This window comes from Vulpes vulpes, chromosome 6 (genome assembly GCF_048418805.1).
Source record: "Vulpes vulpes isolate BD-2025 chromosome 6, VulVul3, whole genome shotgun sequence".
Classification (NCBI taxonomy): Eukaryota; Metazoa; Chordata; class Mammalia; order Carnivora; family Canidae; genus Vulpes; species Vulpes vulpes.
In genome coordinates, this window is record NC_132785.1 from 113,413,025 (window position 1) to 113,437,241 (window position 24,217).

At 34.8% G+C, this 24,217-nt stretch overlaps 1 protein-coding gene across 11 annotated transcripts in view; it reads right to left on the reverse strand.

Annotated features, from left to right (window-relative positions):
* The window catches only part of CEP128 (centrosomal protein 128), a 489,572-nt gene that overhangs the window by 41,107 nt on the left and 424,248 nt on the right, over positions 1-24,217 (reverse strand). For 9 of the 11 annotated variants that reach the window (XM_072762163.1, XM_072762162.1, XM_072762169.1 and 6 more), the window contains one exon: positions 10,926-10,949. The exons of the other annotated variants lie outside the window; for them this stretch is intronic. In XM_072762163.1, coding sequence (XP_072618264.1) covers positions 10,926-10,949 — 24 coding nt within the window. The remainder of the gene's footprint in view (positions 1-10,925; positions 10,950-24,217) is intronic. 11 annotated transcript variants of the gene reach the window in all.

Here is a 24,217-nt window from a genome sequence, read left to right on the forward strand (position 1 = left end):
TCAGATGCTATTTTTACCATATCACCATCATTTAAACCAGGCATGTAATAATTTTCAGCTGAAACTTAAAACTGGTTAAAACTAGATACACAAAATGAAAATACCCCAAATCAGCTAGCTTTCTATTTAAAGGCTACTTCAAAAATGTAACACACTATTCCCACCAAGCATATATTAAGGGTATAATACCAATATTTTGTTTTATGGTTAAGTTAGGATCTTAAAAAAAAGACTTAATACACTATTGTTCTGAGATTTCACCCCCATATGTTCTCTTCTAGAAAACAGGAAGTATTCCTTCTATGTATTATATTTTTTTCAGAAAGATACTTCTATTGAGTTTTGTAATATACTCTAGTATTATCTTCACAGTATAAAGCAAGAGTTTCTTATGGAGAGAATGCACTATGTTATTGATAGTAGTTAGAGCAGGGCTATGAAACACCCTGTCTAGCAAGGCAGTGAGATGGGCGGTATGACTACCTATCAGCATCAAATATGAAGCCATCAGTCTGGCCTCCAAACACTGAGCAATTCGATAATATCAAATCCATCTGCTGGTGAAGCTGTATTCATTATATAATTTCTCAATGACATTTTCCCTATGTCACCGTATTTATGAGAAACCTGACAGGGCTGTAAGAAACCATTTTTGCAGGCTGAAGGAAGTCTTACATTTTTAAATTGGTCATCACCTTTTGCCACAAGGTTGCAACTCTGAACACACAGCTTATTTGTCTGAATAGCATTTTCTTTGCTTGACCTTAAATACAGTCATGTTTTAGAAATTTAACCCTTTGAAGATGCCCCATTATTGGAAAACATACATATTTCAATACTGACGAATGTAGAAAACAGGCTCTGTGTTTCAGGACAAGGTGGTGAAAGGAGAATGTCTAGATTGTTTCAACCAAGATCCCTCATGAGAGATTCATGAGGATATTTCCGTTTGCCCTCAATGCGAATATACAGAAGGTAGACTAACATTAGAGCAGTGGGAAACTTGGCAGAACGGGCTAGGACAGGGTTTGTGCAAAAACTTTTTCCGGTTTCAGTTTGAATGGGTTCCCAGGAAGTGTCAAGTTCGAACAAATCCAAAATTTTACAATGTAGCTCAGCCAAAACTGCTGAGATTCACCTGATTCTGGGTCAAAACTGTACAGAGCACACTGCGTTTTATTTGGTGTAAAGCCAATTTGACTGAACCTTTCAGGCAACTTCAATGAGAGGCTCATAGCCTTGGCAAAACCAAAAATGAACCTAGCCTGATCTTTGGTTTTGAAACAGCAAGTTCTGGCTTTACAAAGAGATAAAGGCAAGTTTTACTTAGCTTTAAGATTCTTACAAATACTTAGAAGAAGCACTGCAAATAATTAACAGTTATTTGGCCAGATTTACATACTTGAGTCAGTTATTTCCTGAGCTTAACCAGGACACTTCGGGAAGTACATTAACTCTATTGGCACCATATACTCCTAAGTGCCATAAAGGAGAATTTGGTGTTCTCACAAAGAATGGTGGTCCTTCTTCAACAATGTATGTGCTTGAAGAGTGGATCACACATGTAGGAGGATGAAGCACAATTAGTGCTGGCTCAAGTGGGAAGGAAAGAATTAAAAATAAAAACTCCAACAGCAATTGTCTACTGTAATGGCAGACGTGTAAAGGAAGGATATATAGCGTGACTTGGTGATTTCCACAGAGACACACTGGCATTCTCTTGTACTCTTGGACACCAAGGTCTTGAAGATCTACTGGTGTGCATAGTTCAAATTTGTAGTATTAGTTGAATGAATCCTTTGGAGGTGTGCTAAAGGCCCCAACAGTTAAAAACAAAAAAATAAAAACCATATTTCTACGAGTTTTCCAGTGTTGTGCAATTTTTTCTCAATATAGGTAAATTTATGTATATATATCTCCATATTGCTACAGGTGAGATTTATCCTATCAGTTATACCATCTCTTTTAGTACACACTGAAAACAAGGGAGATTGGATTGTTTTAGGTCACTTGGCTTTGAAAAGTGCATTAAATAATGACAAATTACAGCTATATTATTATACATTTGCTCTAAGTCAATGATTTTCAAAATTTTGAGTAGATACTCCCTAAAATATTTTTTAAAGCTATGTATATCCCTTACCTTCCACCCCCACACATACATTTTTAAGTTTTCTAAATGTTTTTATCATAAATTTAGGTAGCTGCAAAGGATGAAATTTCTGGAATATTGTAAATACTGACATTTTCAAATAAAACTCTTATATTACTCATATAAACTTACCCAGGAAACTTTAAGTACCTCAGTAATTTGTTACCACCATTTATCCACTGACAAAATAACTAAATAAGATCCTCCTTAAAGGACAGAAATTTTATATTGTTCTTTTGCCCTTTGAATTTATTTCCCATCTATTTTTCCCAGCAGACTTTTAACCTAATATAAAAAATATTTATGCTTGAAAGTCCTTTTTATTGGCTATCCTATCATACTTCATCTTCTCTGTAACAAAAATGTATATATACAGAGAGAAAAATTAATTTCTAAAATGCCCCGTGACCATAATGCTCTGTTACATATTTTTATAGCTTGAATTATCATTACAATATTAGGTCTATTAATATTTTTTGAGAAAAATTATTAAATGTAAACTACATAAAGACCCCAAAGCTTCTAAAAGTATATCCCTTGATGGGATGGATACTGCTTTCTCTTCTCCTGTACTCAATTAGCTCATGTACCCAAGGGTAAGTGCTAACTTTTAAAAATAAGACAGGGTTATATTTCATTTGTATTTCTGGGTGTTTTTTTTTGTTGTTGTTGTTTCTATAGATTTAATCACTGAGAAATCTTGTTCACATAAAAAAGTACATGAGAATGAAAGTAGTTTGGTTATAACAATGTCACTCAATTTCTTGAATGCCTTCCTAGTTTTATGGCAAAGATTACATAGTGATCTGTCATCAAAAATTAATTTTAATGATCAGCTCGATTAGGTCCTCTTTCAATTTTGTTGAAAGCAAAGAATTAGAAACCACTTGACTCGCCAAAGGACTGTAATGTGGTTATTAAAGTCATCCACTTTCTGTTTTGGAAGGTATATGAAAGAGGCTTTATTTACCATGACTTGTCAAATGATTACAAGTGTTCTTCTTTTGCTTAGAGGAATTTCATTGAATTCTACATATGCAAAAAGTATTGAGAAAAGTAAAAATCTTGCTACTGTTAATACCATTCTAACAGCCTAAATTTTTAATACTTTCATTTTATATTAACATAACATTATATTTTCATCAAAACCTTAAGGGTTGCAGATTGGCAAAGCTAGTCCTTATTGTCAAACCAATCTGCCAGATCAGGCTTGCTTTTTGGCAGAAAAAAAAGTCTGACTTCATTTCTCAATTCTATAAAATGTGTAAATGTGCCCTCTGTTGACTGCCATTTGAATTATAATTCTAAGACAGATAAATAAATAAGACATGGAGCCAGGTCAAAGTTTGTCACCTGGATGAAATAAGACACTTTCAAGTATTTCTTCCCAACAATCAGTTTTGTTTTCTGGGGCTATACATTCTCTGATCATAGTAGGGTGGTAAAAGAGGTAAGGTCATATAATTGTCATTACTCTCCCTCAACATCAATCAACAATATATGTTGATTTCATAACACCCTCTTCTAATACCTCATATATCTAATAAAACTCTTTATCTTATAAAAAATATATGTATGACTAAGAGGAGCAAGGAGTGTTACCTTAGTGACTTGATTAAAGACGAAATGAAGTGTCCCTTAAGTGTCCCTCCTTTGGCACCCTGAAATGCCTTGGGGAATCTCCCATCATGGAACCCAGGAGAGGTGAAAGGTAGGCCATTCTTTTGTAAAGTGGAAAGAGATTGAATAGGAAAAGTTGGCTTTTTCAAGCAGTCATTTTAGGACTCTGCTCCAAATGCCTATAGAAGCTGAGGACTTAAAGATGAATTCTCTTAAAGCTTTTGGCATCTCAAGATCCCTTGGAAAATATTTGCATACTCTTAGGAGTGTACTGCTCCAGTTTGAAGACTCTAACTCACCAGCTATCTTTGAACATTACCCTCAGGGACAGCATGAATTATTTCATCATAAAATCAGGAAAAAAAAAAGTTCTGCTAACACATTTCCATTCCCTTTGTTTTGGCAAAACGTGTCACAGGCACAAAAGACTGTAAAATATATACATGAAATTTGAAGAAAATGACAATTCTTTGTCATTTTAATTAGCATTTCCCTGTTTATTAATGAACCTGAATATGTTCACATATTTCTTTTTCAACTGAAATTCTTGCTCATATATTTTAACCTCTGCTTTTTTTTGAAATCTGAGTTGTTTCTCTTTTTCTAATTGCTTTGTTGGCAATAAAATTTGGATGGATATAAATTGATTTGGATACAAATCGCTACTCAGCTATATATTTTGCCACAAATATAGTCTAAGTATGCTTTTCTTTTCCCTCTTTTTATGTTGCCTTTTGACTTACAGAAGTTCTTAATTTCAATGTGGTCACATCAGCTAAATCCTTTTGGATCTTTTTAGAGCTTTTTATATAGACAGTAACACTATTTAGAAAATAATGATAGTTTCACTGCTCTGGCATGCATAGTATCTAATAGAAGCTGTGGAATGGGGCATCCTTTTCTTGTTCTGGTCTCAAAGGAGGACTTTCAAAATGCTAAGGTAAGGTTGGCCATTGGGTTTTTTTCATATGATTTAAATTAGTAAATTCTCTTTTATTCTTAGTTTGCTAAAAGGTTTTTGAGGATGATAATGATATCATGGGAGTAAATGCTTCTTATTCATCTACTGGGATGACCATATTAAATTTATTTCTCCTTAATCTGTCACATGGTAAATTACATTGATTGATTTTCTAATATTAAACCAACTCTGAATTCCTGGAATAAACTCAGTTTATTCATGATGAATTATCCTTTTAATACATCCCGGATTTATTTTGCTAATATTTTGTGTATAATATTTTTGCATCCATGTTAATGCATGAAAAGTCCCTTAATTTCCCTTATTTATACTTTCTATGTCTGGTTTTGTCTCGAAGGTTATGCCAACTCATAATGAGTTTGGCATATTCCCTCTTTTTCTAGTTTCTGGAAGAGTTTTTATAAAATTAAAATCATCTGTTCCCATAACATTTGGTAGAACTTATCTAAAAATTTATTTAGGCTTGGTGGCCCTTCTGGAGAAAATTGTAATTGATTAAAAATTGTTGATGATACTTATTATTTTTAAAAATTTACTTATGCTATATTATTTCTTCTTAGTTCTGGAAAATTATATTTTTCTAGGAATTTAGTTATTTCTCCTAATTTGCAAATGTATAATTGCAAACTTATTCACAATACCCTTGTATGTGGTTAAATTCTCAATAGCTATAGTTACAACCACTTTTTCATTCTTGTAGTATTCATTTTCTTTTTAAAGATTTTATTTATTGATTCATGAGACACACACAGAAGCAGAGATGTAGGCAGAGGGAGAAGCAGGTTCCCCACACAGAGCCTGATGTGGGTACTCGATCCCAGGACTCTGGGATCACCGGGATCACGACCTGAGCCAAAGGCAGATGTTCAACCACTGAGCCACCCAGGCGCGCCCCGTATTATTCATTTGTATCTTTTTTTTTTCTTCATCAGTCATGCTGAATATTGGTCATTTTTGTTCTTTTTAAACAACCAGCTTTGCTTTATTGGCCCTGCATGTTGCATGTTTGTTTTCTATTCATTATAATCCTTTCTCTATCTTTTCCTGTCTTTTGCTCTTTTTTTTTTTAAAGGTGTTTGTGTCATGCTTTTAATTTCTTATGTTGGGTGATAAGCTCATTTTTAATCTTTCTTTTCTTATAGAAGCATATAAATCATTAAGTTTCCCCATAAATACTACTTTTGCTGTAGCATTCGTATTTTATAACACAGTGTTGCTATTATTCAGTTCTATGTATTTCATAATTTCTACTATAATTTACTTTCTGACCTTGAGTTGTTTAAAAATTTACTTTGAAATTTCCAAAAGTTGGGCAGCTTGGGTGGCTCAGTGGTTTAGCACTGCCTTCAGCCCAGGGCGTGATCCTGAGGACTCGGGATCAAGTCCCATGTCAGGCTCCCTACATGGAGCCTGCTTCTCCCTCTGCCTGTGTCTCTGCCTCTCTCTCTCTCTCTCCTCTCTGTGTTTCTCATGAATAAATAAAAATAAAATCTTTTTTTAAATAAAATCTTTAAAAAAAAAAGAAATTTCCAAAAGTCTATGGCTTATCTGATTCTTTTTTTGAATCTCAGAGCTAGTTACATAATTCTTATCACTGAATTCTGGCCCGGAAATGGATAGACATAAAATATGCAAATTCTAGTTTCTACTAAAGGGAAGTTATGTGCTCTCCCTTTCTTTCTTTTGTTCTCTTACAATGCAAATATAAGGGCTGGAGGTGGTATAGGCATCTTGGATCACAATGGGAAGCAGTATTTTGAGGAGAGATAGAGGAGCAAAAAGACAAAAGTAGCCTGTGTTTCTGACACCATGTCTGTCATAGAAACCATATATTTGGATTGTTAGACAAGAGAGAAATAAATTTCTATCTTGCTTAATCCACTATTACTTTTGGAGTTCTCTATTAACTAAAGTCACACCTAACTCTAATATGAAGGTGTGTGATTATCATAGTATTAATGAAAATGAAATTAAAGACAGATTTGAGAGTCGACATGAAAAACTCCATCTGTATCTCCAATCTGAATTGTCTTATATTCCTTTTGAGCTTCCTCAAATGACTTACTGCACTGTCTCTATCTCCTCTTCACCCTTGACCTCCTACTTAGCAAGTTCACTAGTTCCCTTCTCTAAACAAGAGCATCCATTTAACCCTGCCTTTTTGGCACCAAGTACCCAATCCCTAATTTTTGGAGCACATTTCTAAAGTTGCAATATCTCCAACATGCACTTTCCTCTATTCCTACCCACAGACTTTCTCCACTGCACTCTGCCCTGCACGGAACTACAACATTTGCATTCCTACACACCATATTTACTGCTCCACAAGCCCTGATTAGAAACCATTAGTGGCTCCCTATTGGCTAAATGGCCATGCTACCACTTTAACTCTTGTAGTAGTAGGTAACTGACAGAATGCAAATAATTTTTGTTCACAGACATGCAAAAAAATGTTGTCTGGGAGGTTCAATTGATTTTCTTCATTTGGAAGAAGCCAGTTTTGCATCAATTTTAAATTCACTTCAGCACTATAGTACCTACATCTGTGTGGCTCTTTGCTCCTTTAAGTCACTTGTAACATATTTCTCATTCTCTCATTAATTAATGAGTTAAACACATGTGTCATGATTTCATTTCATATTTGTGTAAGAACCATGATTTCATAATTTTACTTTTTTTTGAAAAATATTCTTTTAACAAACTGTTTATTCCTTACTATCTTCAAAGTTTGATTGCAGCCCCAACATGGGATGCTTTCTCTAGCTCTTTCTGCCTGCAACAACTAATTCTTCACATTTCAGAGATGAATCTAATCTCCTCCATCATGTCCTTGTTCCTACAAAATGCATCGTGTTTTATTCAGGTGGTGTAGACACTGTATTTTTATCTTATATAATTAATTTATTTACATGTAAGTAACTTCTCTCCTCAATGAAAGTACAGGTTCCTTGAGAGAACTGATCACAGATTTTTCTTTTCTTCCCTTCAGCGTCAACACAGTGCCTTATATAATATCAAATAAATATCCACTGCTATGTCTTATCCATGGCTCATCAACTGGGGCTATCAGTCTAGATTTTTTTTTCAGGTTTTATTTGGGGAATCAACCTGCTTTATTTTGGCTGAAAGCTGGTTCCTTCCTAAAAATTCACATTAAACTTTAATGAGGATCATAAGAGCTTTTGTGAAACATCAAATAAAGTATAATACTAATAGGAAAGGCTAGGGAAAGAAAATAAATTGATGGGCTTCTGGGGAATTTTTTCCCTCAACTACTGAACTGGTTCTGTATCTACCTCTATTCACAAAAAGTCTTATGTGAGGGTCATATATGCACAGTTTGGCCTTCATTCTCCCCTTCTACAAATGCTTATACATTGTCCAATGTATATAAGGAGTTTTTGATAGCCTCTGGGATGTTCTTGCAAATAAAATGGAATTTCTAATCCAAGAAGTTTACCTGCTAGTGAAGGAGAGGGAAAAGTTGAGGAAGAGGAGAAAAGTGGACACATGAACATGACATAAGCATTTGGATCACTGGTGACAAGCCAAAAAATCCGTGTTCATATTGAGGAAAAGACCATCTTATTTTCATGTATTGTAAGTACTGAACCTTTCAAATCTCCTAATGAAACAATGAAATTTCAAACTTTTACAAATTTCTAACACCATAACATACATCCTGCATTCAACACTTTTTATGTTAATACCAACCCAACCAAATGTAAACCACCAACACTTTTATATGGTTTAAGTGCTGAGTGGTGAGAGACAAATAAATGATCTTGAGATTACTTTCAGCATATTTGATTTTATGAACTATAAAACACTTTACCAGTTGAATAGTCTACCAAGTGTATTAAATATGCTGCTTATAGTGCCATATGAAGTCAAAGAACTTCATAATATTTGAACATTAACATTATTACTAAGCATTTTCATTTTTATGGTTTTACTTATGATAATTATTTCAAATTAAAACCATCTTGAGAAAACTGCTACTTTAAAAAACCTCGTCCATTTAATCAATTTTATTTTACTCATGATGATTTTTTATTTTTACCTTAATTCCTAAAGGAACCCTCAGAATAAGGCACTTAAAATCATACTCCATAGTACTTTCAGTAAAGAGATTATATAAATACAAGACTAACAAATGCTACTAAAATTTATAGGCTTCTGGTTGTTGTTTGTATAATTTTCAGTTTTGCACAGCATACTGGTATAATTAAAATGATTAAATAAGAAATAATAAGCAATCACATAATGATAACCTAACATTTGTTTGGCCCTAATTATTTTCACATATATTTTGCCTCTTAATTCTCACAATAACCTGACAAAGTAAGTTTAATTATTATTATCATTTTTACAGATGAAGGAATCAAGAAAGAAACGACTTGCTAAATGTTGTATAAGTGGCATTTTGTATGCTGAACCCAAGTCCTCAGTCTCAAAATTTCTGTTTTTGTTCATACTTTTAAAAAGACCATTTAATTCACAAGCCAAATTCTGTTGGCAAGACACCTCCTAAGGGTAAGTAAAATATATGTGGAAGAACACTAAACATTTTATTCACCTACAATGTCATCATACTGAAACTGAGAAGGTCAGTGTAATTTCCAAATGGCCCAGTTAAATCTAAGGAATAGATTATTTATCCACTAGAGTCTGGACACTGTCAATCAAAATCACTTGCTTACACAGGACTAAAATGTGCTCCATTAGCATCTTTCCATTTCTTACATTCACAAAATAAATATTTTATTCTTTATTGGCCACATTGTTTAAAGGTTTCTTATTTTTTTCCTGTTCATTAAAAACATAAAAAGAAAAATCACCACTAGTCCCAAGTCATTCTTAATATTTTGTGTGCTTGCTTTCTGAAAGTCTTTTTTAACACAAAATATTCAATATTTGTATCATACTGTTTATATACCTGTAGATTCGACTGCCCTCTCCCCCCATATAACAGCATGACAATATTTACTTTTGAAAAATATGACTTTTTATGGCCGAATAATCTTTCATCGTAAGGTGGTATCATAATTTATTTTATAATTCTTCCAATTCACGTGGTTTTTATTACAAAAAGGTTTATTTATAAAAGTAATATAGTATTTTATAAAACTTGAAAAAATAGAGAAAGGAATGAAATCACAGTCCTAACTTTGGTCTAACAAGTCACTTGCATGAGTTTTGCTCAGTCTCTTCTATTCTTTCATTTATTTACTTCTTTATTTGAGAGAGAGCATGCTAGGGAGCATGAGTGAGGAATAGAGGGAGAGGGAGAAACAGATTCCCCACTGAGCCGGCAGCCTGATGAGGGGCTAAATCCCAGGACCCTGATATCATGACCCAAGCGGAAGGCAAATGCTTAACCAACTAAGCCACCCAGGTACCCCAGTCTCTTCTACTCTTTATTCATATGCCTATCACTGAAATACACATGATTTTTTTTCCAATTTGTTTTCTATTATAAGCCTTTTCTATAATCATAGTGGCATGTTGGGTAGAAAGTCCACACTTTATCTAACCATTCATTACTATATTGTCAAACAATAAGCTGCCCCCATTTTTTCCTAAAATCATTTAAAATAAATAATTTCACAATAAATATTACAAGTGCATAGTCTTCACATTCATGCATCTTAACAAATTTATTCTCTAATGCTAGACTCCTACAAATAAGATTATTGAGAAAAGGCTGACCAGCTTTTAACATTATTTTGGTTATTTGGGTATTGGTGAAAACAATACACAAAAATACTGAGGTTGAATATCTGCACTTCAAAGTATAAACAGCATCCCAATCTCAGCTTTTGATCAACCAGTCCTTTTAGTGATTGGGAAATACAGATGCAAATATATAGTATATTGATTACATTTAAACTGATTACATTTTCCATAGATTAGTACATTTTAGGATCATCAGTCTTGAAAGAGCAGTGAACACTTAAATATGTACATTTTTGTTTTTTCTCTTTTTTCACTTCAAAAATCTGTATCCACATACCTTTCAGGTATAGTTTAGTTTATTTTCCCCTTTGAATCCTAAATGTAGTTTTAGAAATGCTTTCTGGAACTGCTTCTTTTGGGGAGTGATCTGAAATCCCCTCAGGACACAGCAGTAATTCTGACAGAAGGAGGAAAAAAAATGCCCCAACTTACCGTTTCTAATGCATTTACACGGTCCTGCAAATAAAGCATAATGCAGAATTATTAAAACAAAGCTATTAAAAATCACTTCAAGTTTACTCAACTTTCAGATTGTCTACTTATCCTCTATTAATAATAATGTTTTTGAAAATCTTAAAAAATGAAAACTCCTACTCAGGATGATATCTACATTAGAGTCATGAACGGATCACTGTACTTATCTCAGTTAGCATTAGGACCGCAAGGTTTAATGGTAAATATCATAAACTCAAGTACAGTAAATCACTTTTGCATTGGCAAAATTATCTACTTAAGGACTTATAAGTATTACATACATTTGAATATATGAACAACTAGATGATAGTAGTGACATAAAAAAAGACTTTAGCACACATACCAGCTCTCAGATACACACCACAAAACGTGATTTGGAAAGTAAAGTTCAGACATAAGAATAACTCAATCAATTAAAATTAAGAAGTAATTTTTTAAGTGAAATAAGGCAGGAAAAATAAACAAGAAAGATGTTACATGAAGCCAATCTTGAAGTCAGATGGACCTTCTTCATCTATAGTATCTTTGAAGGTTTCACAGAAATCTGGGTTTTAAAAAGGGTAACTGACAATATTGCTAAAAAGCTAAACGATTAAGTAATGGTTGCATTCTCAAAACGGATCGCTGGATTCTCAACTCCTTTCAGAGCTGACAGCTACATACAGGAAGTCTTTACCAATTAAAAGAGGCTGAATTTGACAGAGGTGAGTCTAAAGATTTAAGAAAATAGAAAGCCATCTTTTTTGAGAAGATCAAAGCCACTTTTCCTTCTCTTCCTTCATTTTAAGCAATGGGAGGAGATGTGTGAAATCTGGATTTGCTTTTTGTTTAATCAAAATAATCATTTGTCCTAAGAGGCAAACGGGGAAACTGCTAGAGAGAGCTATACTCAGCTCGGCTCTCTTGGAGTCTTACAGGGACTGAAGTGGACTCAGGACACTTAGGAGCAGCAAGAACTTGGCACTCACTGCCATACTCCCAGTCTTACCTAACATAGAGAGGCCTTGCCTTTGAGGACTTCCACAATCTGACCTCATACCCTCAGACTGGGAAACTGAGTTGAACATTTCTACCTTTTAAACATTTTGCTATCTGGGTACACGTTAAATGAATATATTATGCAAAATCAGCCCAAAGCAGACTGTTCTTAGCAATATAATCTGTTTAATTGCATACTCCCAGTCTTACCTAACACAGAGAGGCCTTGCCTTTGAGGACTTTCACAATCCAACCTCCTACCCTCAAACTGGGAAACTGAGTTGAACATTTCTACCCTTTAAACATTTTGCTATGTGGGTACAAGTTAAATGAATATATTATGCAAAATCAGCCCAAAGCAGACTGTTCCTAGCAATATAATCTGTTTAATTGCATTTTGTTGGCATACTTGAGAGAACTTCACCCGTGCCCCCATAATTTTCATGAAATAACTGCTGTTTTGTTGGTGACTTGTATACTGTCACTTTTGAATGCTTCATAATAAATGCATATAATAATGCCTCAAGGGGGCTTTGATCTATTGTTACCAGGCATCTAATTCACAGTCCATCTGGGACAAAACCATTCAGCAATGCTTTATCATCCTTTGCAGATTGAACAGAAGAACCTCATTAGATACCTTACAGAGACAGAAATAGCCTTTGGGCAGTATCACATTTATGTGAACCATCTTGGAAGGCTTAAAATATTTACAGCCACTTATTTGGGCCTTAAGTTTCCCCCATACTATATATTTATGGGCTCATATTATTTAGGATTAGCACATTCTCAAAGCAAACATACTAGTTTTAAAAGCACACATAAACTAGTTTGAAATCAGAGATTTCATATGATGTCAAAACAGCAGAATTAAATTTTGTCTGGCTTAATTCAGATCTCAGTGTTTGGCAAAGATAAACTGATATAATTTACGTATCAAGATCTTCATTTTACTTGAATATTTGTTACAATATTTTAAAAGAAATACACACCATTACAGACTGCATCTTCGTATGCTCACAGAATTTATGTAATGAAATCCTAATCCCCAATGTGAGGGCATTTTAGAGATCGGACCTTTGGGAGATAATTAGTTCATGAGGAGTCCTCATGATGGGATAAGTGCCCTTATAAGAAGTGACACAGAATGTCTGTTTCTCTTCTGCTCTCTGCCACGTATGGATATGATGAAAGAAGATGGCCATCCACAGCCAGGAAGAAGGCCCTCGCCAAGGACTGAATCTGCCAGCATCTTGATCTTGGACTCCTTCCTCAGCCTCCGCAACTGTGAGAAATGTTCGTTGTTTAAACTACCCAGTCCATGGTAATTTGTTGTAGCAATCCATGCTGACTAAGACATGTGCCTAGTCTTTAAGACTATGAACACAAATGATCAGAGAAAACTCCATTTTGTTAAAATATAAAGATGAAGAAATGATTTACTCCAATACAATTTACTTATATCGTTTCATCTATAACCTACTTCATTCCAAATTGGTACTGAGATAGCTTTCTATGAAAAATGTAATATGTTATCAAAATGAGGACATTAGGGCAGTAGGCAATTCAGTTCATTAACCTGAATTTCAATAATTCAATTTGCTAATCAACAGCAGCTAATAGAATACCAGCCATCGCTGCAAATTAGGGAGCTTCGTCTAACTTGTACAGTGTAGGCTATCGATACAGAAGAAAGGCTATCGATACAAAGAAACTACTCCTAGTCTTTATGAACTTAACTTGCTAACTTGCTTTTAAAAGTTAAGAAATGCTTTGAAAATTTAAATGGCTGACTTCCTTTTTGGCAGATAAGGTTATTATAATTCTGTATATAAAAGAATTAGGCTACTGCAAATATTTATTCTCAAACAAAATATCTCCACACTTCCTTTCTTGTTCTTCTTATTAAAATAAAGGTAACTTAAGCCAATACCGTGGCACTCATACAGCCCATGAAACAAATGCCAGTATATGCCTTAGAATGAACATATAAGTACATCACAGTAAATTATATTCTTCTTTACCTCTTCCACTCTAACCAGAAGTGCAGTGTTTTGTTGTTGTTGTTTAATCTCCAATTTTCATTTCAACAGATTTTATCTTCAAACTCAATCCAAAAGTTCAACACTCACCCACACCTCCTACTGTGAACACACACTCCCATGGAAAATAAGAAGACTGCATCAGACATTCTCTGAGGCTATTTTCTAATATTATTATCTACAAATTTTCTTTATTTTCCTTTTTAATTTTATTTCTGCTCTTGTTTTTGTTTTTGTTTTGTTTTGTTTTTTTAGCCCAAACTGTCTTCTGCCAGAACCCTCCTAATTACTTTCAAGTTTATCTCAACTCCTCTAATCTCCCCAGATCGCTAAGCATACAGTAAGAGCCCTGATTTGCAGTGATAGGAACTCATGCTCTGTGGTCAGTTTGGGTTCCCCTTATTGTCTGGTGACCTGTAGCAAAGGAAAAGAAGTGGAGTGAGAAGCCAAATTGAAGTCAATGCTTATGTGGTTGGAGTGGGAACTGAAGCATAAACTTTCAGATGAAAAAGAAGGTGTGCAAAATACTTCCATACTTGGATCCTGAACAAAACTGGGACATTAAAAGGGGGGTGGGAAGGTAGGAGGAGCCAAGAGGGCAGAGAGCCTCCAAAAATAGTGAAGATGCTCTCACTAAAGTCATGATATTTCAGGTGGTTTTAATACCAGTCATTCTTATTTTTTTAGTCAAGGACTTTGAGAGTCTGATGAGACTTGATCTTCTCCCCAGGAAAATGTACATTATCCACAATATACACATAATTCTGCAAACACTTTGAGGACAACTGCAGACTCTCAGAGGCCTTCGAGTCCTTTTACCACAAACAAAAACACTTGAAATAAGATGTTAGAATATTATATAAACAAATTATTTTGTTAAGCTGAATCTATTGATTTCTCCTATATGAAGTATTTCTGGATAAACAACACCTATAAGAAAGAAATAATTGGGAGTGGAAGGCTAAACAAAAATCAAAGGAAATGTAGCTTCAACGTTTTGGAGAAAAAAGTTCTTAGGGGGGAAAAACCTATTTTGTTGCTATTGACTTTTTATGACTGTTCTTTCATTTCATCTAAGGAGGGGAATGGTCTAAGAAACAGCTAAAATGGAAACAATTAATGTTTACTCTAAAAATTATATACATACTCACTGTACAGCCACTGAGTTCCAATGTAGAGTGTTAGCTATTCTTTACAATGTGAATATTACACACAATTTTTGAGTATCAATAATGCTGCTAAACAACACACTGTAATTCATTCTGTGCTTGGCAGATCAGGAAGGGAGAGGAATATTTTGGAAGAGGTCTACAACATATGTACTATAAAAGATGTATTTTAACTTTTTATGATGAGGTTAGTAACCTGCCTTGAGCTGTATATGTACCCCTCTTCTACTTGGTCACAAGGTTGTACATTGGAATTTATAACCGAACCGAGACAAATATATTAGCATCACTGGAGATGGGCAAATATTTGCAGGCTAAGTTAGGAAACGAGTGCTATATGGATTGCTGGTATCTGAATCCCTGATCATTAATGGTTTGATTCAGCCAAGCCAATCAATGAGACACATTGATTCATCCATCCCATCTAAGAGAGAAATCAGAGGCCTTATAGGTCTAAATAATCAGAGTTTTGCCTCTGGTAAGTATAGCTGAACAGGCCTGATGACTTCATCACAATAATACAGCATTTTCCACTGACCTATGAAAACATACAATACTGGTATGAGGATATAACAAGAATCACTCTTCCAAGTCTAAGGATCTTTAAGAGCACAGAATAATTCTGGAAATTTCTCTGGGACTGAAGATCAATGATAGACAAATAATTTTCAAATTATTGGGACTCCCTCCATTACCGTTCCAAAAATAAAAAACCTTTCTGGTGAAAGAAAAATCCACTTGGCTTCACCCAGAGATACCACTGTGTGGCATTTTGCCTGTCAAATGTTAACTCTGTTTAATCAATGCTCACACTTTATTTGCTACTTCCTATATAAATGATATAAAATGAAATACAAGTATGTGCAGTTTTTTCTCTATGAATTTCCACATGGCAATATTGTCAACCATTTTTTAATAATTAAAAGATCTGGAAATAATTCCAAATATATTCTTTTCTAAAATTCAAGATATTAAAGTGAAAGAAAGGAAAAGGCCTTTTATTAGTCATCACAAAAAATGAGTGTTTCACATAGTGATTTAAAATAAATTAAAACAACTGCAAACAACCTTAACATTGCAACACCAAGAAAAGTTTTAAAATATAGCATAAGTTGACTTTGAATACACCAAATTAATCAATAATCTATATGTAAAATTGTGTTATCTATTAAAAGGTAAAATTACACTTAAGACAAAATTGAGAACAAGTGGCATGAGAGCAGCATGCAGTGTTTTCCCAACCATCCAGAGTTCGTTTTACCCATCAGTTGATACCTGTAATCTATCCTTATTAATTTATTTCACTAGCTGCTTAAGTGTCCTTTTTAAATAATCCACTACAGGATTTGAAACAACAACACAGAAATACTGAAAACTACAGCAACACATCAAGATTTTGTCTAGAAAGCTGTCAATGACCAACCTCCCCTATCTCCACACTCCCCATCATTTTGACTTATCAAGAAAAGCCAGTTTAATGGGAGGTATCATTTCTTAGCCTAGAGGGAGTACCCAGTAACATTCCTTGTTGCACCTGCTTTTTACTTAGGGTATGGCAAATCCCTAATAGAATCAGAAGCAGGATTTATGAATAGAGTCAAAATATGTGCTCCATACTTCTGATCTGTTCTTTCATCCACTACCACTGTCATGATAGAGACTTAAGACAGCCACGCCTCTGTAGAGTTCCTCAGCAACACTCTCAGGTTGCATTTTTGCTTTGCAGTCTTGCTAGGAGGCAATCATCAACCCTTCTACTTTGACACTGTTTGTGTTATGGTTTGACCCTGTTCAGAGAATCTGAGATTGCACTTGCACCGAAGTGGGATGTGTGCATGTGTCTGTTGGGGCATTTAGTGGTGCAGGGAAAATGAAGAGAAAGACAGAGAAATGGGGCTCTGTTGTTTGTTTCAACAGATTTCCCACTGGAAAATGGATCCTGAGAGGCAAAGTAGGGTTTTGCTTTAAATCCCTGTAAACGCTTCCAGTCAACTGTATAAAACTAAAACCAAAAAAATCTCAGATTTATCCTTTATGTTTCAGATCACGGAGAAAAGCCATGAGGTTTCTTTTTTTTTTTTTCCTTTAAAATGAAGAATCACATTAAGACTCTTCTTTCATGCAATGTTATGTGGTGCACAGGTGCCTAGAGGGTAAGACTACAAACAAAACAAAGGGCAAAATATACAGAATCTTCCTCCTCCCAGAACTGTGCAATTCCACAGTGAACCTGTTGGTAACAGGTAACAAGAGTTCCGTGAATGACATCTAAACCAGCGAACAACCAAAAATTATTTGCAAATAACACAAAGGCTATGATGGTGGTTAGGGGCAATGCAAATAACAACCAGTGTCATTAAAGATGGACTGTCCCCCAAAAGAGATGTAGGCACAGAGTTGAATAGTAGGGGGAGAAAGGCAACAACCCAGAAACCAAAACACCGTATTTTTCCCCCAAAGATTTACATTTTCAAAAATAAAGTACATGTCTCCAGTGGTGAGGTTAGTCATATATCAGCTGAATATGCTCTGAACTCATATGCAAATCTTAGTGCAGCAGTGATTATGGCATAATTTATGAGTAGGTTTGTGTCATGAACAACTTGTGGAAAACAACAGAGTATGCTTTTTTTTTTCCCCTCAGGGTATGTATCTAACTGTCACCAAACATAGTTGGCCTAATGAGACTCCCTAAGAATAACATCTTCTTTGAATCCCTCAAGGGCACACATTTTCCAGACCTCTAGGAGAAGATTATTCACAGAGAAACCCACATAACCATGGAACCCACTATCCCAATCTCCTTCTTCCTGAATATTTGAATCACAGCACTTGGTTGGTGACCATCATGCATGTCACAAGCTGAGTCGTTAAATGGTACAAGCAAACAGTCCACTTTGGGAATTCAACTGCTAACCTTTGAGCAGTTCCAATAATTAACATCTCAAATTACATGTAGTCATTTATTCGGGTGTTTTCAGGAATTAAAGCACAAGGAACAAGTCTTAGAGGCTCTCTTACCCTTATTCCCATATTCCTCTGTGAGCTCCTATATAGTTACCTCTCACTGTTCTATATTAAAGACGATTGATAAGGATAATCAGACATAAGCAGACTATTGAAAAGGATAATCAGACATAAGCAGATGGTTTTAAAATAATGTAGTTGGCTGACATGAGTTAGGTTTTTCTTGCCTCCTACTCAGTTTGACTGAGATTAAATTATTATTAATCCCCATTTCCTGACATACAAGCACAGGTGGGAAGGGAAAGATAGTTAAAGGACTTAAAGCTAACCTCAAGTTATCTGTACTCTGGCCATCAATGGTGCACTATTCTTAGTATCCAAGAAAACTGAGGAAAACCCCCAAAAACCTAGTTTCTAGTTACACTTAGGAGATGCATACCTGAAGGCTGACTTACCCTGCATGTCCTAGAATAAAGTAGACATATTTTGACTTTCAGTTCTAAATACCCTAAATATTCCTACCTATGAAATACTTAACTGCTTTTTCTTCAAATTGAGCTTCATTCTGATTTTTCATTGCAGTCTGACTAGCATCTTCCCATGGTGGAATTTTAAACAGTTGCTTTGGCTGTTTAAAAGAGATGTGAGTAAAGAAAAAGTTGGAAAGCTCTATTGTCTTAAAATATTCAAAAGCACTATAGTCATAGCTATAAAAATAACACCAATTAGACTATAATAATTTCTACTTAATTTTTAATTTCTGTATTTAGAAAGTGATATCACACTGTATTCTTAAAATGTTTTCCCCAAATAATCCCTTACCCAACTTAAACACACAAATTTTAGGGAAATCATTACTTGAAATATAAAGGATTTTATTCTTCTATATTCTTAAAGGATTATAGAGCTACAATTCATTAGGATTTTAGAGCTCAAGTATCCTCAAACTGTCATGCTTTCTTTCACACATTCCTAGAAGTAACTAATCCTAAATTTCAAACAAAGTCTATACATATAATAAATAAGGTGGGAGCTCACTAACGGACATACCTAGGCAGTTTTAACTGGTCATGAAATCTAATTTTAGCCCTCACAACCTTACCTGTGGATAATGCAGTGCTGATGTAATATAATTTTAGGAGTTCAGGAAGGTCTGCTTACTCAAAATTATGCTTTCCTTCCATTTGCAAAATTATTAAAAATTCTACCAATAGAAATTTATTCTTTGCCTCTCCCTATTCCAGTTCATCTTTCAAAAGGCAAACAATCTTGGGATAGAAAGCCATTAAACTAGTTCATTCTAAGGCAGGGATCAGCAAAGTAGACCACTGTAACCTGTCACTTGTTTTTATAGGCCCACGAACTAAAAATGGTTTTTACACTTTTATTTGGCTAAAGAAAAATCAAAGTAAGAATAATATTTTATAACATGTGAAAATTACGTGGAATTCAAATTTTAGTTTCCCTAAATAATTTTTATTGGAACACAGCCCACTCATTTCTTTACATATTATCTATAGCTGCTTTCATTCTGTAATGGCAGAGGTGAGTGGTTGGGAGACAGCAGATAGCCTGTAAAATTGAAAATATTTAGAATCTGGCCCTTTACAAGAAGTTTGGCAACCCTTTGTTCTAAGGTGTCAGTATCCTATAAGAATTACTTCCTGCTTCACAGAGGGAGGTCATCCTATAGCAAAATAACCTCTGTCAGTTTCCAGAAGGAGAAGATAAGGTGAAACACACAGACAAGGGGCAAGAAAAGACAACAGGAACCAGAAAACTTTTACCCAATTTTTAAACTTAAAAATAACATTGTAAAGTTGTATATGTATAAATGCATATATCCAGAATATAAATCATTCCTCAGGCCATAAAGGTATTTTCTCTTTGTCCTTTATTCCTTTTATCTATCATTTTTTTCCTTCCTTCCTCCCTCTCTCTCTCTATCCCTCCCTCCCACTTATTTAATCCATCCACATTCATTCACATTTATTGAGGCAGACAGTTTGTTGAACATTGGTACATAGTTATCAACAAGAAAGATAAGGTCTCTCTGCCTTCATGTAGTTTACTTTCCATAGAAGACAAAGACATAAAAAGATATTCCAAAACCATGATGGGGGGGTCAGGGCAGAGATTTACTTTAGACAGGTTAGTCAGATATCCATGAAGAGGTGACATTTCAGCTGAAACTCAAAGGATGAAAATGAACCATCACTGAAAGAGCTAAGGGAAAAGCATTAGAGAGAGAGGAAGTAGCAAATGCAAAGGTCCTGGGACAGGAAAAGGGTTTGCTTAATTTCAGGAATAAAAGGGACACTAGTGTATGTGTTGTGACTGTTTACAAACAGTCCTTTTAAAGTACCAGTATCATAAAACCCAATACTATTCATTAAAAGTTTATTATTTGCTGAAAATATGTTTTCATTTAATGCTTCCCCAAACTCTGAATAGGTGAATATTATTAATTTCATTCATTTTAAAGTCAGAGAGATAGACTCAAAGATATTAAATGTATTGAATTCCACACTGGGATTGAGTTTAGACTGTAATCCAGGTCCACGTGACTCAAAGGAGTCCATACTAAATCTCAAAAACAAATTAAAATCCACATTTAAAAAACTATGTATATATTTGTCTATATAGATGATGCCTTTTTTTTATTACCACTAGGGCTGTATTTTGTGTGTGGTGAAGGTTAGGGTGTACACTGGAAAACTATTTTAGAGCCTCTTTCTTGAAATTACACATGCCAGAACCTTATGTTTAACAGGTATCAGGTGATGGTATAACAAAACATACTACATGACAATACAATTTAATGTTCATATAAAAACCATTATTTCTATACATTCTTATAGTAATTTCTCATATAATCAGAGGGATTATACTTTTGCCATACACCTTTTTCTTTTTAAAGATTTTATTTATTTATTCATGAGAGACACACAGAGAGAGGCAGAGACACAGGCAGAAGGAGAAGCAGGCTCCCTCCAGGGTGACTGATGCAGGACTCAGTCTGGAAACCCTGGGATCATGACCTGAGCCAAAGGCAGACACTCAACCACTGAGCAACCCAGGTGCCCCCATACACCTTTTTAAAGTAAGTTGCAACTGCTTCTGACTTCGTAGTCTGACATTAGGCCAGCTGAAGTACACACAGCCAATACCACTGAGGAACTATCAGAAAAAAAGATAAAGAAAAGCAAAGATCTAAACTTAATTAGCTGTAATGCTATACAGCTAACTGGCACCTCTATTGTACTGGTCTCCCAATTCTTTCAGGTCTGGGCTGCACAAGTTAGATTCATTACTAAGCTCATAAATGGCCTCTCCCCCCCTACCCTTGTTTTACTGGTGACAAATTTATTAGTTCTTTTCTAACAGAGAAATGAGAACTAGGGATTTCAATTACTCCCAGAATGTAGTAAAGGCATGGAACCTCTTGTAGGTAATATTTTTCTATTCCATTTTATGAGCAAATATGGAAGTACTGTTAATAGACATTAAATGTTATTTATTAGCATGCAAATAAGACTTCACACTTTTAAAAGTAAACATTAAACTTCTAGCAAACTACATTTAGAAGAATAAGTATAATGCAGATACTCTGGAAAAGGAATGCACTTCAGAATCAATTTTTAAAAGCCCATATCATCACTGATTATGATAAAAAGACAATGATATGAGGAGATGTTTATTACTCATTCTTTCAGCTCATTTTAGTTTTATCACTTTTTGCACAATTTAAAATTTATGCAAACGTTTTCAATGTTGCCTTTAATTTTTGCCAGAATATTTTGAACCTGGTTTAAAACTGAAATTGAAGAAGCCCACGGAGGGCTTTAATAACAACTTTCTTTGGTCTGTTTATTTAAAACATGATGAATAAGCAAAAAGAAAAGGTGCAGAATGGAAAAAGAAAAATGATCCCTTCTCCTTCCTAGAAGTGTTTGAGATTACTGGATTGTTCATAATCTTGCACCAGAATTAAAATCTTCCCCCCACATGCGAACCAAATACACACACACACACACACACACACACAAACACACACGACACTGCCCAATTACCATATGTGTAAGCTAACAGCCTAAGAGTTTGTAAATAGTTTTAAAGTTAATAGAAAGAAAAGCAGTAAGGAGTTTCACTAACATTAGTCCTAGTATTGCCTGATTTATTTAATGCACTTTCAACAAATCATTTAGCTTCTTATAGTCTGTTTCTTGAGAAGGTAAAGGGGTTAGTATTTTACCACATGAAATACTTAGTATGTTTTTTAATGAATTATTCTCCTAGAAGAAAAAGATGGAAGAAATTCAAAGAAGGAAAGGCCAAGAAGCTAAACAAACAAACAAAAGGTATGGAAACTACTTTCTCTATAAGCTCTGGAGGCATGTAAGTACAGTAGTACAGAAGACAGGCAGATTCAGGTATAAGTACTAGCCCTGCCAACTGCTGGCTGAACAAGCTATGAATCTCCTTTATTTGTAAAATGAAAATAGCAGTATTTATCTTATAGAAATGTTGCAAGGAATCAATAATATATATTTAGAAGTTTCAGCACAGTGTATGTCACAAAAGCATAGTCTGGCACCATGGGAGTGATCTTTTTTCTCTTTTGATACACAGACATCACCCTTTGGGATCGAGTTAGCAAAATCTTGACAGGAACTAACAAGTACTAGATCAGTATTTTGTAATTACTGAAACATACTATTAGAGAGTTTTTAAGAACCCAGTTCGGGGAAATCTTCTCTAGTGTTTCTTAACATTCTGGAAAATGTGCCAAATGGGGATGGGAGATAGCCCTAGAAGTGAGAACTCTAGTTTCTTTCAATGATGTTCTATGCTTCTATATAATGATCTATACAAAGATCTAATACTTAGAACCTCAGAGATTTGTTTTACAATCAATGGAAATGGTTTCAACCAGCAACGTATTATTGCTGAGCATCTGTTCCCAAATCTGTGGCACACTATAGTCATCCCTTAGAATATTCTTTTCACAACTGTCATTGTCATCAAGAGACAGAAGACAAAATGGAGAATGAGGTGTTAAGGCCTGAATGTTTGTGTCCCTCCCTCACAAAATTTACAGATTGAAATCCTAATCCCCAATTGTGGTATCTGGAGATGGGGCCTTTAGCACATGACTGGTCATGAGGGTAGATCCATCATGAACAGGATGGTGCCCTTAGAAAAGATTCAAGAGTGTTCCTTCTCCTCTTCTTCTCCTGCTACGATCAAGGAAGTGGGGCCAGATACTGCATCTAAATCTAACATAACTACTGAAAGCATGGACTGAATCTTCCTTGATCTTAAGACTTTCTAGCCTCCAGAACTGTCAGAAATAAATATTTCTAGTGTAAGCCACTCAGTCTATGGTAGTTTTGTTATAGCAGCCCCAATGGAAGACACACGATGATTTTTCCAAAGTTTAAGGCCTATCTAGGGGTGTGACCAAGAAGAATAAGCAGATACACATAATGGAGAATGGGTTTGAAGTGATTATTTAAATTGAAACCCAAATGAAACTGCCCCAAATTGTAAGGTGACAGTTGACTCTGGAAACATGGCAAAAACTCCCAGACAAGCTCAACACTGCAAAACATCATAATATGCTGAGATAGTTTTCATTTTTTTCATAAGAAAACATAAGCCGTTGTTTCATCAGCCCTAGTGCTCATGGAGCCCAGAATTCAGACTCTGACAAAGGCACTAAGGGATATTTTCCGGAAGTGTTGCTTTTCATGGAGTCAACTGCAAAGGGGTTGGTATATGGAGACACATAAAATAAATTCTCCCCTTGTGGGAACAATTTATAAAATTTATAACACACACTTGGCTCATCTACTCTACCAAGCTTTTAGAAAACTTTGTCAAAGTAAAATTTGGGCACTTGAATGAAAAAATTACACTTTATATTTGCATTTTTAAAATGTTTCCAAATGGCGTCTATTTCTTTAGAGGTTTTTGTAGAAACTTGACTCAAAGGAGACTGCTAAATCCTGTAGACTTGTGCTTTGCATCTCTCTGGATAAACAGAACCAGTCACATTATCATATTTCTTTTATTCTCCAAAGAAAATGAT